At 39.2% G+C, this 14132-nt stretch overlaps 1 protein-coding gene across 3 annotated transcripts in view; it reads right to left on the bottom strand.

The window, feature by feature from the left end:
• The window catches only part of PPP2R5E (protein phosphatase 2 regulatory subunit B'epsilon), a 149288-nt gene that overhangs the window by 18636 nt on the left and 116520 nt on the right, over nucleotides 1-14132 (bottom strand). For all 3 annotated transcript variants that reach the window (XM_061156920.1, XM_061156922.1, XM_061156921.1), the window contains exons 6-8: nucleotides 3011-3141; nucleotides 2801-2860; nucleotides 213-321 (exon numbers count right to left, since the gene is read on the bottom strand). In XM_061156920.1, coding sequence (XP_061012903.1) covers nucleotides 213-321; nucleotides 2801-2860; nucleotides 3011-3141 — 300 coding nt within the window. The remainder of the gene's footprint in view (nucleotides 1-212; nucleotides 322-2800; nucleotides 2861-3010; nucleotides 3142-14132) is intronic.

Here is a 14132-nt window from a genome sequence, read left to right as displayed (position 1 = left end):
GATGAAATGATTAAGCAACTGCTGTTCCCACTTAAGAAATAATTCCCATGATTCTCCTATACACAGGCAAATAGATATACATTTTATTTGCTTTGGGGAATATTTTTAACTTTCACAAGCCTTTTGTTTAAATTAAGTAAATAACAAGAACAACAAAACACTGGGTTTACAAAATTTATTGTGCTTCCAAAAGTAGTTGTACAAAATTCTACCTGGGCATGGAAGAGTGATAGGCTCCTGACAGTGTGCAAAGGGATCAACACTTTCACCAGGAACTGTTTGTGTTCTGCCTTAAGAGGTAAAGCAAAGCCATTGATAATACTAGGAAAAAGAAAAGAGCCATGAATTAGTGATATTACCACAACAAGCTAAATTGAGATGCTGTTCTTGTGAGATCAGGCTATATCTTAATCAGTTTATGTTTGATCTAGAACAAACCAAAACCCACCCCAGTGGCATTCAAGTCCTCTCAGTTGCTTTAAAGAATATCTTTAAGTAGAAAGAGAATTTAAAAGAAGGAAATTTGCTTCTGATCTGCCAGCAAAGGCTCTTGAGCTTTTACACTTAGATGCATAGTTCCCAAAAGCTTTTGTAACAACAACTCTTTATTTTTCCTTCCCTCTTATCCTTCCCCAAATAATCACCGGCCTGGTTCACTGATGACCCTTTCCATTTCCAGAAAGTGTTCCTTCCCATCCCTGAAATCTGCTCATGCCAAGAATACCCCAAGGTATAAAGCCCACCCGTGGGAAGTCCTAAAGGGAACCAAGTGATTCCACCTTCTCTCTCTCCTCATATCAGGAGGACAGACTAAGTAATCACATTGTCCAGCTACATTAGACTCCCTTGTGTGTGGAAACCCAACCACAGCGGTCTCTCCCCAGTTCATTTCACTATTTCAGGCGTCAGCTGATCAAGAACTACACCTGGTACATGGACCCTTTGAACATGGCAATCTTTGTAATTTTTAAAAAAATAATGTATTTATTAAAAAAAATAATGTATTTATTTATTTTTGGCTGAGCTGGGTCTTCCTTGCTGAGTGCGGCATTTCTCTAGTTGCAGTTAGCGGGGGCTACTCTTGGTTGCAGTGCATAGGCTTCTCTTCGTGGTGGCTTCTCTTGTTGCGGAACACAGGCTCTGGGTGTGCAGCCTTCAGTACTTGTAGCACGGGGGCTCAGTAGCTGCAGCTTGTGGGCGCTACAGCGTGGGTTCAGGAGTTGTGGCACACAGGCTTTAGCCGCCCGCACCACGTGAAGTCTTCCCAGACCAGATCAAATCCACGTCCCCTGCACTGGCAGGCAGATTCTCAGCCACTGTGCCACCAGGGATGTCCCTCTAAATTATTATAAACCTGCTTTAGAAAATGATGGCAGAGAAACGAAACTGACAAGAAGATGATGTTTGAGTAACTGGTCTGACGGTGATTAGATGAATAACGAATAAACTGTTGGCTCTTTCTGTCATTCCAAAATAATTCAGTTCAGTCGCTCAGTTGTGTCCAACTCTTTGAGACCCCATGAATTGCAGCACGCCAGGCCTCCCTGTCCATCACAAACTCCCGGAGTTTACTCAAACTCGTGTCCATCGAGTCAGTAATGCCATCCAACCATCCAACCATCTCTGTCGTCCCCTTCTCCTCCTGCCCCAAACCCTCCCAGCATCAGGGTCTTTTCCAATGAGTCAACTCCACATGAGGTGGCCAAAGTATTGGAGTTTCAGCTTCAGCATTAGTCCTTCCAATGAACACCCAGGACTGATCTCCTTTAGGATGGACTGGTTGGATCTCCTTGCAGTCCAAGGGATTCTCAAGAGTCTTCACCAACACCACAGTTCAGAAGCATCAATTCTTCGGCACTCAGCTTTCTTCACAGTCCAACTCTCACATCCATACATGACTACTGGAAAAACCATAGCCTTGATGAGACGGACCTTTGTTGGCAAAGTAATGTCTCTGCTTTTTAATATGCTGTCTAGGTTGGTCATAACTTTCCTTTCAAGGAGTAAGCGTCTTTTAATTTCATGGCTGCAGTCACCATCTGCAGTGATTTTGGAGCCCAGAAAAATAAAGTCTGACACTGTTTCCACTGTTTCTCCATCTATTTCCCATGAAGTGATGGGACCAGATGCCATGATCTTCTGTTTCAGAAAATAATGATTTTCTGAATGTTGAGCTTTAAGCCATCTTTTTCATTCTCTTCTTTCACCTTCATCAAGAGGCTTTTTAGTTCCTTTTCACTCTCTGCCATAAGGGTGGTGTCATCTGCATATCTGAGGTTATTGATATTTCTCCCGACAATCTTGATTCCAGCTTGTGATCCTTCCAGCCCAGCGTTTCTCATGACTTACTCTGCATATAAGTTAAATAAGCAGGGTGACAATATACAGCCTTCACGTGCTCCTTTTCCTATTTGGAACCAGTCTGTTGTTCCATGTCCAGTTCTAACTGTTGCTTCCTGACCGGCATACAGGTTTCTCAAGAGGCAGGTCAGGTGGTCTGGTATTCCCATCTCTTTCAGAATTTCCCACAGTTGATTGTGATCCACACAAAGGCTTTGGCATAGTCAAGAAAGCAGAAATAGATGTTTTTCTGAAACTTTCTTGCCAAAATAATTAGCAATGTATAATTATGAAAGAAGGGAAACACAAAACTATGTTTTGTAGAGTCAGTTGGGAAACATGCTATGAGCACAAACGAGACCTGATGCACATACAGCAGGGATCCGGGGCAGCGTCTCCCCGTGCCACCTGACCCTAACCATCACAACGATATTCACCTGAGAGTAGCAACGGTGCTTACCTTCCTAATATTTCCAGCAGTTCAGCTACACCATTGAAGTGTTCTGTTTCATAAACAAACCTAAAAAGAGAGAGGAAAGAAAGGGGAGGGAAGGGGAGATGAGGAAAGAGAAAGAAAAAGAGAAAAAGTCAGTACGCTATGTTCAAATATTTGAGGTTTACTTAATACTTCTATAAAACCATCAACTTTGCTTCTCTTCCCTCCACTTACCTTAGAAAAATATTGTTAATCTGTTTTCGGATAAATGCTCTAAGACCAAGAAACTTGCCATAAATTCTGTGTAAGACTGTTTTTAAGTAGTCCCGTTCCCGAGGGTCTTCGCTGTCAAACAGCTCCAAAAGCTGTTGTAAACAAAAAAATAGTGTAGTTGTCAAAAGCGGTTTCAGCAAAGGATTTAGAAATTCTGCCACGTGTTATTTAAAATCTCTTCCTTCTTCAAAACATTATTAAAAGTCTATTATGTGACAAGCATAGCGCTAGTCTTTGGGAATGCAGGGATAAGTAAGTCAGACAAAGGGCTCATACTCTATAGAGAAGAGATGCACAAAAAGAACAATAATCAGAACAGTAATTATAATATTAGGTAACACACATATAGCACTTAGTATGATCAGCAGGCAATTTTCTAAACAACCTACTTAATACTCCTTATAAGGTAGTCTTATTCCCATTTTACAGAAGAGGAAATTGGGGCACAAAGATGAGAAGTGGTAGAACTAGAATTTGAACCCAAGCAGTCGGGACCCTAGAGTCCATTATTCCAATCACCACACTTGTGTGGCATAAGTCATCTACTGAGCTTATGTTTCAAAGATACAGCTAGGCTTTCAGCTCTCCCAGAGTATACAAGTAAACTGAGATAACCTAAACCAAAGCAAACATCAAAAAGTTCCCAAGAACACTGGCAACATTCTCTTCTGAGATCCTGGATCTTATTACATGGGTATGTTCACTTTATAAATACCCACTGATGTGAATAGTTATGATTTCCGTATGTATGTTATACATGAATGACATTTTTCAAGCTTCCAATCATTTATAATCTAAAGGCAATAACTGAATCCTGATAAGATCACATCTTATCAGAATTGAAAACATATGCCAACACAAAAACCTGCACATGAATGTCCACTGCAGCATGATTCATGACAGCCAAAAAGTAAAGTAACCCAAATACCCATCAACTGCTGCAAAGTGTGCTACAGTGGAATATTATGCAGGCATGAAAAGGAATGACATACTGAAATATGTTACCACATGGATACGCCTCTCAAACATCATGCCAAGCAAAAAAAAAAAAAAAGCCAGACACAAAGAGGCCACATAGTGTGTGATTTCATTGAAATATCCAGAACAGGCAAGTCCGTAGAGACAGAAAGCAGAATGAGGAGTGACCACTAAGAAGCATGGCATTTGTTTTTGAAATGATAGAAAGTGTTCTGCAATTACATGACAGTGATGATTAAACTCTGTAGAATATATTAAACATTAAATTATAAACTTTAAAAGACTGAATTTTACAGTATATGAATTATATCTCAGTAAGGCTACTTTTTTTTTTTTTTTTTTTTAATGATAATAGGAAGGTTCCTCTACCTGAAGAACAAACTTGGAGACTGGTTTGAATTTTACTGAATTCTTCATACCTTCATTATCATTGCAATAAACAGAACTCATAGTTCTGATGTTAACTTTATAGCAAAACATTTCATGAGCATATAGACACCATACAAATGAATGCAGACTACCATAATTACCAAAAAAAAAAGCTGTCAAGACACACTTAAACATGACTTCAGGTGTTCAAAGACTGAGCCTGGGACTGACAGCAGAAGAACTTGGTGGGCCGGAATCAAAAAAATTATCTACTTTTGTTTGAACAACAGGCCAAAAAAAAGCACAAACTGAAGAACAGTCTTCAAAATTGGGCAGTGAGACAGACAAAATTTTTGACTGTACAATGTCATCCATCCATCCATTCAAAACTTGAATATTTCAAATGAGCATGTCGCCCTCCACTGGGCACAGTCTCAGGGACAAAATGATGAGCAATAGAGACACTGCTTTTACAGACCTAGTGTAATGAGGAATACACGGAAATAAACACCATGGCAAGTGACTCGGGATACTAGATAAATACACAGCAGCAACATCTACTCTATTTGGGAGAAGTGGAGTGATCAGGTAAGACTTCTACACGAAGTGACATCCATGAAGAAACTAGGAGCCAGAGGTGAAGAAAGTGTTCGTGGCAGATTCAATAGTACATACCTTCGCCTGCAGCCTATACAAATATAAGATGTGGTTAAAATACCTGCCATCTCTCTGCCTACTTAGTCATACAATCAACCAGCCAGTCAATCAATCAATCAATCTCTGCATATACCAGGGACCATGACCATCTCCTTTGCTGGGGGCATGCATGTGCACGCGCGCGCGCACACACTCATACACACACAGACATGAACAAACATGGAGCCCACAGGAAAGCAATGAGAAAGTCAACTACACATTTCCACAGGAAACAGTGAAAGAAAGATGTGAACCCTACGGGCAAAAAAGTCCCCGTGGGTTTGTTATTTCTTACCACTACCTGCAGAAAATGACAGATTTCTAACTGACCCATTCCATTCCATGTTACAGAAATAATTAACCTTTGAGTTCTATTTTTTTAATTTGGTTTCTATTTTTAAGTGTTGTAAAAAGGCTTAATGAGTAATCTGTAACTAACACAGGAGAAGGTTTGAGGGGGTGTAATGCTAGCAAAACTTGAATCAACCATGCTTATGTATTGTTCATTGTTAATCTTAAGAGTCTGATGAACACATAATAATTAAACAAAAATTATTTAACTAATGTGTTAAATTAGTGTTTCATTAGGCCCTCAAAGAAAATGTATTACCAGGCACCTAACCTGAGCCAGTCTTAAAGGCACAAATTATATATATATATATATATATATATATATATATATATACACACTATGTTCTTTGAGAAAGATGAATTGTAGTATACAAACTACTTTTCTGTGGCACTACAGAACACACTCAATTATTTCATGATATATGAGGCAAAAGAAAAGATAGAATTGTGTGTAGGCCCAAAAAGAAGGGAGTGGGATGAGTTTTAATTTCCAAAACCAAGTAATATTTGTGTGCATAGTCATATATAAACTCCAAATACTCCCCACAAAAAAAAAAGCAATGTAAAATATAATCCAGTATCTGTAAATCCCTAGGTAGACTGTGCTCTCTACAATGTAACAGGCAACTTGTTGTCAAAGAAATGAAGCTGGAGAGTTTCCAAGGTGCTTACAGAGCAAAGACAGACCTGTCAACATGCTGTCTCCTACTTTACAAAACCAGCCATCCTGGAGTTGACAGACAGAGATAACTGCCCAGTGACTTAGCCCAACAACCTCCTTTGAACCTCATCATAAATCTACAGTGAAATGTAAAGGACAAATTGAAAAAGGTAGTCAGGGTCTGTCAGTTAGACTAGAGGGGTTGAACCTCTCTCTTCTTTAATGAGAGTAAAGGAATAAAAATGCAAGAAATCCATGGGGTAGAGAGGACTGGGGAGCAGATCAGACAAATCTGCACATCTCTCAAAGATGGAAAGCGGATGGCAAGGGGTCACTATCTTAGGCTTCCTCTTTCTCCACTCTGCTAAGTGTTTTTCCATTCTGCCAGCAGGGAGGCAAGCCAACAAGAAGCAAGCCAGTTCACACCAGAGAACCCTTAAAAGGCATAAGAACTGAAGGCACCAGATATATTTGATGGCAAGGTTGTGAGGAGCTAGAAACGGAGAGCTGATTGAAAGTTTGGAGGAAGAGTAACAAGATCTCCTGGATCCTCCGTCCCATGAAGTTGACTGAAGATTTACACTCCAGGCCTGGAGAGAATAAACGAGCGAGTCTCTAGTCTTGAGGACATCAGATATAGGCTGAAGTAAAACATTTATTGAAAACAATGGAATTTAATAAAATTCTGCATGCTGAAGAGCATTATCTTTGCCAGGCCCTTCCCTGACGAAGTTATCAGTTCTGACTGAGGCAGGAGGTTAGAAAATTCCTTATGGGGGAAATGGACAGTCTCAAGAGGAAACAGCTACAGATATACTAATATCTGAAGGTTTCTCAATTAAATGGCAAGGCCTCTGCCCAAGGTGCCAAGTGTTTCCCAGTATTCCCAGTCCAGTATTCCTTCCTGGGAAATCCCATGGACAGAGGAGCCTGGTAGGCGACAGTCTACAAGGTCACAAAAGAGTTGGACACGACCTACCAGCTAAACAACAACTACGAATATAGTCTAAGATCACCAAAGACTCTAACATAAAAGATACAGAACATTCCTCAAAAAACAATCATAAAGAATTCAGAGGAAACAGTGCAAGAGTGGAAAAAACTGGAAATAAAAGAATCTATAACATCCTCAAAATAAATAAATCTACTAGATCTTTGAAACAAAAACAGAATGCTATTACAGATGAATATTCAGGAAATAAAATAGCACACTTAAAATTCAAGATGCAACAGAAATAAAAATTTCAGAAGGTCTACGCATTAAAGTGAGCAAATCTAGCTTGAAAGTATAACCAAATGATAAAGTATACAGAAGAAAGAAGACAAGAAAACTAGCAGATCAAAATGTCAATCAAGTTATGTGGGGAGAATAAAGACATTTTCAGAGAAGTGAAGTGAAGTCGCTCAGTCATGTCTGACACTTTGTGATCCTATGGACTGTAGTCTACCAGGCTCCTCCGTCCATGGGGTTTTCCAGGCAAGAATACTGGAGTGGGTTGCCATTCCTTCTCCAGGAGATCTTCCCGACCCAGGGATTGAACCCAGATCTCCCACGTTGTAGGCAGACACTTTACTGTCTAAGCCACCAGGGCAGAGAAGCGGGTATCAAAAAATGTACATCCCATCCATGCTTTCCACGGAAGCATCTAGAGGATGTAGCCCACCAAAATGAAAGGAAATGAAGCAAGTAAAGACACAGTCAGAAAAGGGGCAGAGGGAAGTCCCAGGATGGCCACTGTGGACACAGCCTGAAGTGCCAACCAGAGCAGGATGACTTGGGCTCCAGAAAGAAGGCCTCCTCCAAGGAAAATACAAAAGCAAAAGACTAGTTGTCAGTGTGGGCCAGAATAAGAGCTGCACGACACTCTCACAGAACGAACGAATGAACTGATGACCGCTACATAAGGAAGCAAGCAAGTGAAAAATCAGGTAACTACTAATTCTAGGGTTTTTATTAAAAAAAAAAACAACAACCCTACAAGAAAACAAATGTCATTATGGCAGAATGTGTGCCTTTGCTCTGAACAACATGTACACAGTCATGTTGTTTGACTGTAAAATACTGCAATTTGATTTACTTAAATTTTCTGACTGTACTGGAAAGATGGAGAGGAGGGAGATAGAAAGGCAGACATGTAACAGCTTATAGTAGGAACAGATTTTAAACAATCAAGAAACAGCATTAAGAATGCTGTTTAGAAGTACTGAGATACACACAAGGAGACAGCTTGAATGTGATTACTTCCAGGGAATGAGACTCTGGGTTGGGGAAGGATCAGGCAGGAACTGCTATTTTTCTTTATAAAATGTGTGAGCAAGAGACTTGAAACAAAAAGCTCATTATCCTCTTCTGCAATAAAGAACCAACTGCCCAGCTCTATTTCATGTAAAGAAAGAGTAAATAATCAATGAAATTAGTATTCTAAATGTTTTAAATCTAAACTAAAATCAGATCTCTACATGTCAGGCTTTACTTAACTTAAGCTATTCTGCTACATTGCTATTTGGAAGAAAAGCTATGACAAACCTAAACAGCATATTAAAAAGCAGAGACATTACTCTGCCAACAAATGTCTGTATAGTCAAAACCATGGTTTTTCCAGTAGTCATGTATGGATGTGAGAGTTGGATCGTAGAGAAGGCTGAACGCAGAAGAACCAATGCTTGTGAGCTGTGGTGCTGGACTACAAAGAGAGTCCTTTGGACTACAAGGAGATCAAGCCAATCAATCCTAAAGAAAATTAACCCTGAATATTCATTAGAAGGACTGATGCTGAAGTTGAAACTCCAATACTTTGGCCACCTGATGCAAAGAGCCGATTCATTAGAAAAGACCCTGATGCTGGGAAAGACTGAAGGCAGGAGGAGAAGGGAAAGACAGAGGATGAGATGGTTGGATGGCATCACTGACTCAACGGACATGAGTTTGAGCAAGCTCCAGGAGATGGTGAAAGACGGGGAAGCCTGGCGTGCTGCAGTCCATGGGGTTGCAAGGAGTCTGACACAACTAAGTGACTGAAGAACAAATTCTGCTACATGAAAAAATACTATCTTCTTAATACCTTCACCTCAATCAAATAAAAAGGCACCTGGAGAAAAGAGCCAAGAACCAAGAAACAAGAGCCAACCGCAGCCTGACTCCCATGTATCATAACAACTCAAGAGGACCAACATATGAAATGAACTATGGGGCAGCAAATGTGCAAGTACAGTGTACACAAGCTTACATTATAAGCTTCTAGCAATTCTGACTTCAGGAACTTTGAAACTCAGTATAAAAATTTCAAAGGTTTAAGTCTTACAAACATGAACAACTCCACCAAGTCACATGCTTTTATTTTCCTAATTTCAGCATTTTTCCTACAAAGTAGAGAAGTCCATTCTGTCTCCCTTAAGCATTAAGAAAACCCTGCAATTAAAAATTTTAAGACAATCAATTTGGTCGGCATCTCAAGAAAGAGTGGTTATGCTCCATAACGATGCACTTAGTGGGATACAGGCAGGGACTAGCTACGTAACTTGTGGGCCCAGTGCAAAATGAAAATGCCTTACTCTTTGTTCAAAAAGTGTTAAGAATTTCAAGACAGCAACAGCAAAGCATTAAACCATGAACAAGTGCCTTCTAAGCACAGGGCCCTCTGCCCCAGCATGAACTGCATCCCCACAAAGCTGGCTTTGGATGCAGGAGTCAGAGCAGTAAAGCCCTTTTTTAAGGTTTCTGAGTTACAGGTTGGACAGATGAGATGGAGTACTTTACTGTTCACTGGTAATGGCTATCTGATAAAATTCCTGGTAGAAATAAACTCTTAAGTTTTATTTGCTAAAGACTATTGAGAGAGAAACGTAAACATTTTGACACACTCAGGGAACTTGTTTGGAAAATAGTTCTTTGTATTAGGGCTGAGATTCAAGGTTTGTGAATTTTATTCCACGTTAGAATCTAAAATTCTTTCACAAGTTGGTTTTATGTCGTGTCCAATTTGTCTTCAGTTTTTAAAACACAATAACAAAAGGTCACGATCAAGGACAGGCTGGAAGATTTGCATAATTTGCATGAAAATTACAGCACCTTTCAGCTAAATATAACTGCACATGTGAAGAACAAGTTATTAGCCAGCCATCTCCAACAGTACATATGTTTATGGAGATACTTGAATAGTATGTCTCTTAGCAACCACTGACTACTTTTCAGACTTGCAGAGTGGTTGAAAGCACTCTTTGGAAATTCACTACTCAATTCCTGCCACAATAATCCACCCAGTGAAATAATTCAAGGTTTGATGATTCATTTTTGGTCTTGGGGGTGTGAAGTGTCAAAAACGAACCATTTGCCCAACTAACACAGGTGAAATTTATCTTTATTGGGAAGAGACAAGGTTGTTTCATAAGTCTAGGCAAGCCTACACACTTATAGCTTAAGTTACCTAAGTCTAAAATCAACATTACCCTGGACACAGTGCACTATGTAATCGATCGACTATCTCTGAAGTCTCTGACAGCTTCCTTATGTAAAGACTTAGATTAAGTACATAACAAATGCTAAACGATATGTAAACCTAGATTCAACAAAAATTAGTATGAACTTTAAGCTAGTTAATACGTCATTCTGAGTACGTCACAGCTATATACTGTCACTGTTTATTTAACCTCTATACAGAGTACATCATGTGAAATGTAAGGCTGGATGAATCACAAGCTGGAATCAAGACTGCCAGGAGAGATATCAACAACCTCAGATATGCAGATGATACCACTCTAATGGCAGAAAGCAAAGAGGAACTAAAGAGCCTCTGAAGGAAGGTGAGAGTGAAAAAGCTGGTTTAAAACTCAACATGAAAAAAAGCTAAGATGTCCTATCACTTCATGGCAAATAGATGAGGAAAAAATGGAAATAGTAGCAGATTTTATTTTCTTGGACTTCAAAATCACTGTGGACGGTCATTGCAGTCATGAAATTAAGATACTTGCTCCTTGGAAGAAAACCTGTGACAAGCTTTGACAGCGTATTTAAAAACAGAGACATCACTTCGCCGACAAAGATGCGCACAGTCAAAGCTGTGGTTTTTCTAGTAGTCATTTACAGATGTGAGAGTTGAACCACAAAGCAGACTGAGTGCCAAAGAATGGCTGCTTTCGAATTATGGTGCTGGAGGAGACTCTTGAGAGTCCCCTGAACAGCAAGATCAAACCAGTAAATCCTGAAGGAAATCAACCCTGAATATTCATTGGAAGGACTGGTGCCGAAGCTGAAGCTCCAACACTTTGGCTACCAGATTTGAAGAGCCGACTCATTAGAAAAGATCCTGATGCTGGGAAAGATTGAGGGTATGAGGAGAAGGGGGCAACAGAGGATGAGACAGATGGTTGGATGGCATCACTGATGCAATGGACATCATTCTGAGCAAACTCCAAGAGACAGTGAAAGGGAAGCCTGGTGTGCAGCCGTCTACAGGGTCACAAAGAGTCAGACACAACTTAGCGACTGAACAACAGAAGTCCATTCTGAAATAAAAAAACAGAAAACCCTTCAAAGGTACAAGTCACAGATAGTTCTGACTGGCCCATACAAAAATCTAGACTTCCAGGTTTTCCTAAAAAAATCAAAAGAATCTAGCAATACTTGGCCCACTTATCAATTAGCCAACAGTTGACTGGAGTGGACTGGCAGCAGCAGGGTCCAAGCTCTCTAGGTCACCACTGTTTCCATCAACTCTTCTCTGTCAAACCCAGACTACTACATTATATATCACTTGTCTGGCCTCTATGAAGATTTGAACGTGCTTTCCCCGGTTCTCACATACCGAAAAGTATACGTTCTTGGCACTAAACATTTACTTCTAACACTGACTGGAAGAAATCAGCTGGTGAAGTGGAAATGATAAGAATTCAAAGATAAGAGACCATATTAAACATCTTTAAAAAAAAAACCCACAGCCAGAGAAGAATCATACAAGTAGAGTCCAAAGGGCTTTTTGATGTTTTAGACTAGTAGAAGTCAGATCTCAAAAAATTGATAACATGCTATGTAAGGCATGACAGACTAATATATAACTTTGGGGAGTAAGGCTGTTCTGGAAAATAATGACAAAGAAACTTCTCAAAACAAGAGGTGATCCTAACAAAAACAGTAGTGACCGCAGCAGTGTAACATGTACTGTATCGTTACAATGACCAAAAATTATTCTCCATACTTACACATGAATACACTTATTAAATCTACACAACAACCTTGTAATTACTATCATATTATGGATATTTTGAATCTACTTTCCAGAGGAGGAAACTGAGGCACAGCGGTTATATAATTTGCCCAAGGTCAGGCACTAAAAAATGGCAGAGTCTGCATCCAAACCTCTCTATACAGTTAACCACTAATCTACTTTGCTTCCTGCTGAGGAATTATCAATTAAAAAAGAGTTTGCTGGAAGATTTCTGATTACAGTTTCGATTTCCTTGCTTGTGATGGGTTTGTTAAGATCTTCTATTTCTTCCTGGATAAAAAAGAGTTCTGAAAGAGGCTTTTGAGGAAACATAGGAAGCTTTCCTCTGAGATTCAGACTTTAAAAGGACATACACAAAAGATAAACGGATGGACACATAAAAAATGTTAAGTGTAAAAGAATGGCCCAGTCTTATAAAAGTAGTCTTAAGAAAGATAATGCACAGAATCAGCTGACGTTTATGAAAAATGCAAGGCAACAAAATGAGAATGTAGTTGCAATGGAAATATTTTGACTATTCTTATTAATTACAACATACACAATCATACTTTAAAATGAAAAAATAGAGAAACACAAAAATTAAAAAGATCATCATACATAATCTGACACCCTACTAGATAATTAACAAAAATGTACTGTATCTCCTTTCGCACTTTTATTGCAGAGACAAATAATCTTTTTCTCTAAAATAACAGATGCAGGTTCAAAATATTTTACTGTTCCACAATGTGCATGTTCCACTTAAAAACAGATCCTGTGTAACTCTATCTCATTCTTTTTACTCAGTGATCTATATTTTGTTAAATGAATGTCCAGTTTATTCAACTAACACCCTACTGAGGAACTGCTGAATTGTTTCCAATTTTCTAATAATCATTAACAATGATGGATTTAATATCCCTGTATATTTTGCTTTGTGTACATATCTATTTCTCATGGAATTGCTCAGTCACAATCCTCATCAATAGAATACCATCAGATCTCCTACTCAGAGCTTTATACCAATTTAATATATAGGGATGTAGGTACCTATCTATTCATTTGTGCATTTTTAAGAGTCTTATGGCATACAGGGGATCTTCCCAACTCAGGGATCGAACCCAAGCCTCCCACATTGCAGGTGGATTCTTTACCATCTGAGCCACCAGGAAAGCCCTAACAAGAAAAAGTCTTTTCCACCCAAATCTCTATTATGTTCTAGTCGCCTGTACCCATACCGTACTTTTATAATTAATGTGCCTTTAAAGTATGTTTTAATGTCCAATAAAGTATCATTAGTTTCCTTTTTCAAAAATGTTTTATTTCATGAACTCTGAAATTTTCAAGTAAAGAAACTACTGAAATTTTGGGCTTCCTAAGTGGTGCTAGTGGTAAAGAACCCACCTGCCAATGCAGAATACATTAGAGATGTGGGTTTGAACCCTGGGTCGGGATGATCCCTTGGAGGAGGTCACGGCAACCCACTGCAGTATTCTTGCCTGAAGAATCCCATGGACAGATGAGCCTGGTAGGCTACAGGTCATAGGGTTGCATAGAATCAGACACGACGGAAGTGATGTAGCACACACACAAACACACACACTGAAATTTCAATTAGAAGTGCACTAAATGTGCAGATTAATCTGGAGATTCTATGGACACTTCTTTGATGGCAAGTCTTCCCACCCAGGAATGTTACATTTCTGCATTTATGCAAGCCACCTTTGCAAATTTTTATTATAAGTTTCACATAAATTTTAAAATTATTTCAAAAGGTGGAAATTATAAAACTAATATTGGAATCAAGGAAAAATAAGATATTCTGCCA

This window comes from Dama dama, chromosome 12, assembly GCF_033118175.1.
Source record: "Dama dama isolate Ldn47 chromosome 12, ASM3311817v1, whole genome shotgun sequence".
NCBI classification, from domain to species: Eukaryota; Metazoa; Chordata; class Mammalia; order Artiodactyla; family Cervidae; genus Dama; species Dama dama.
The sequence above is the reverse complement of the archived record's forward strand: the minus strand, read 5'-3'. Positions and strand labels throughout refer to the sequence as shown.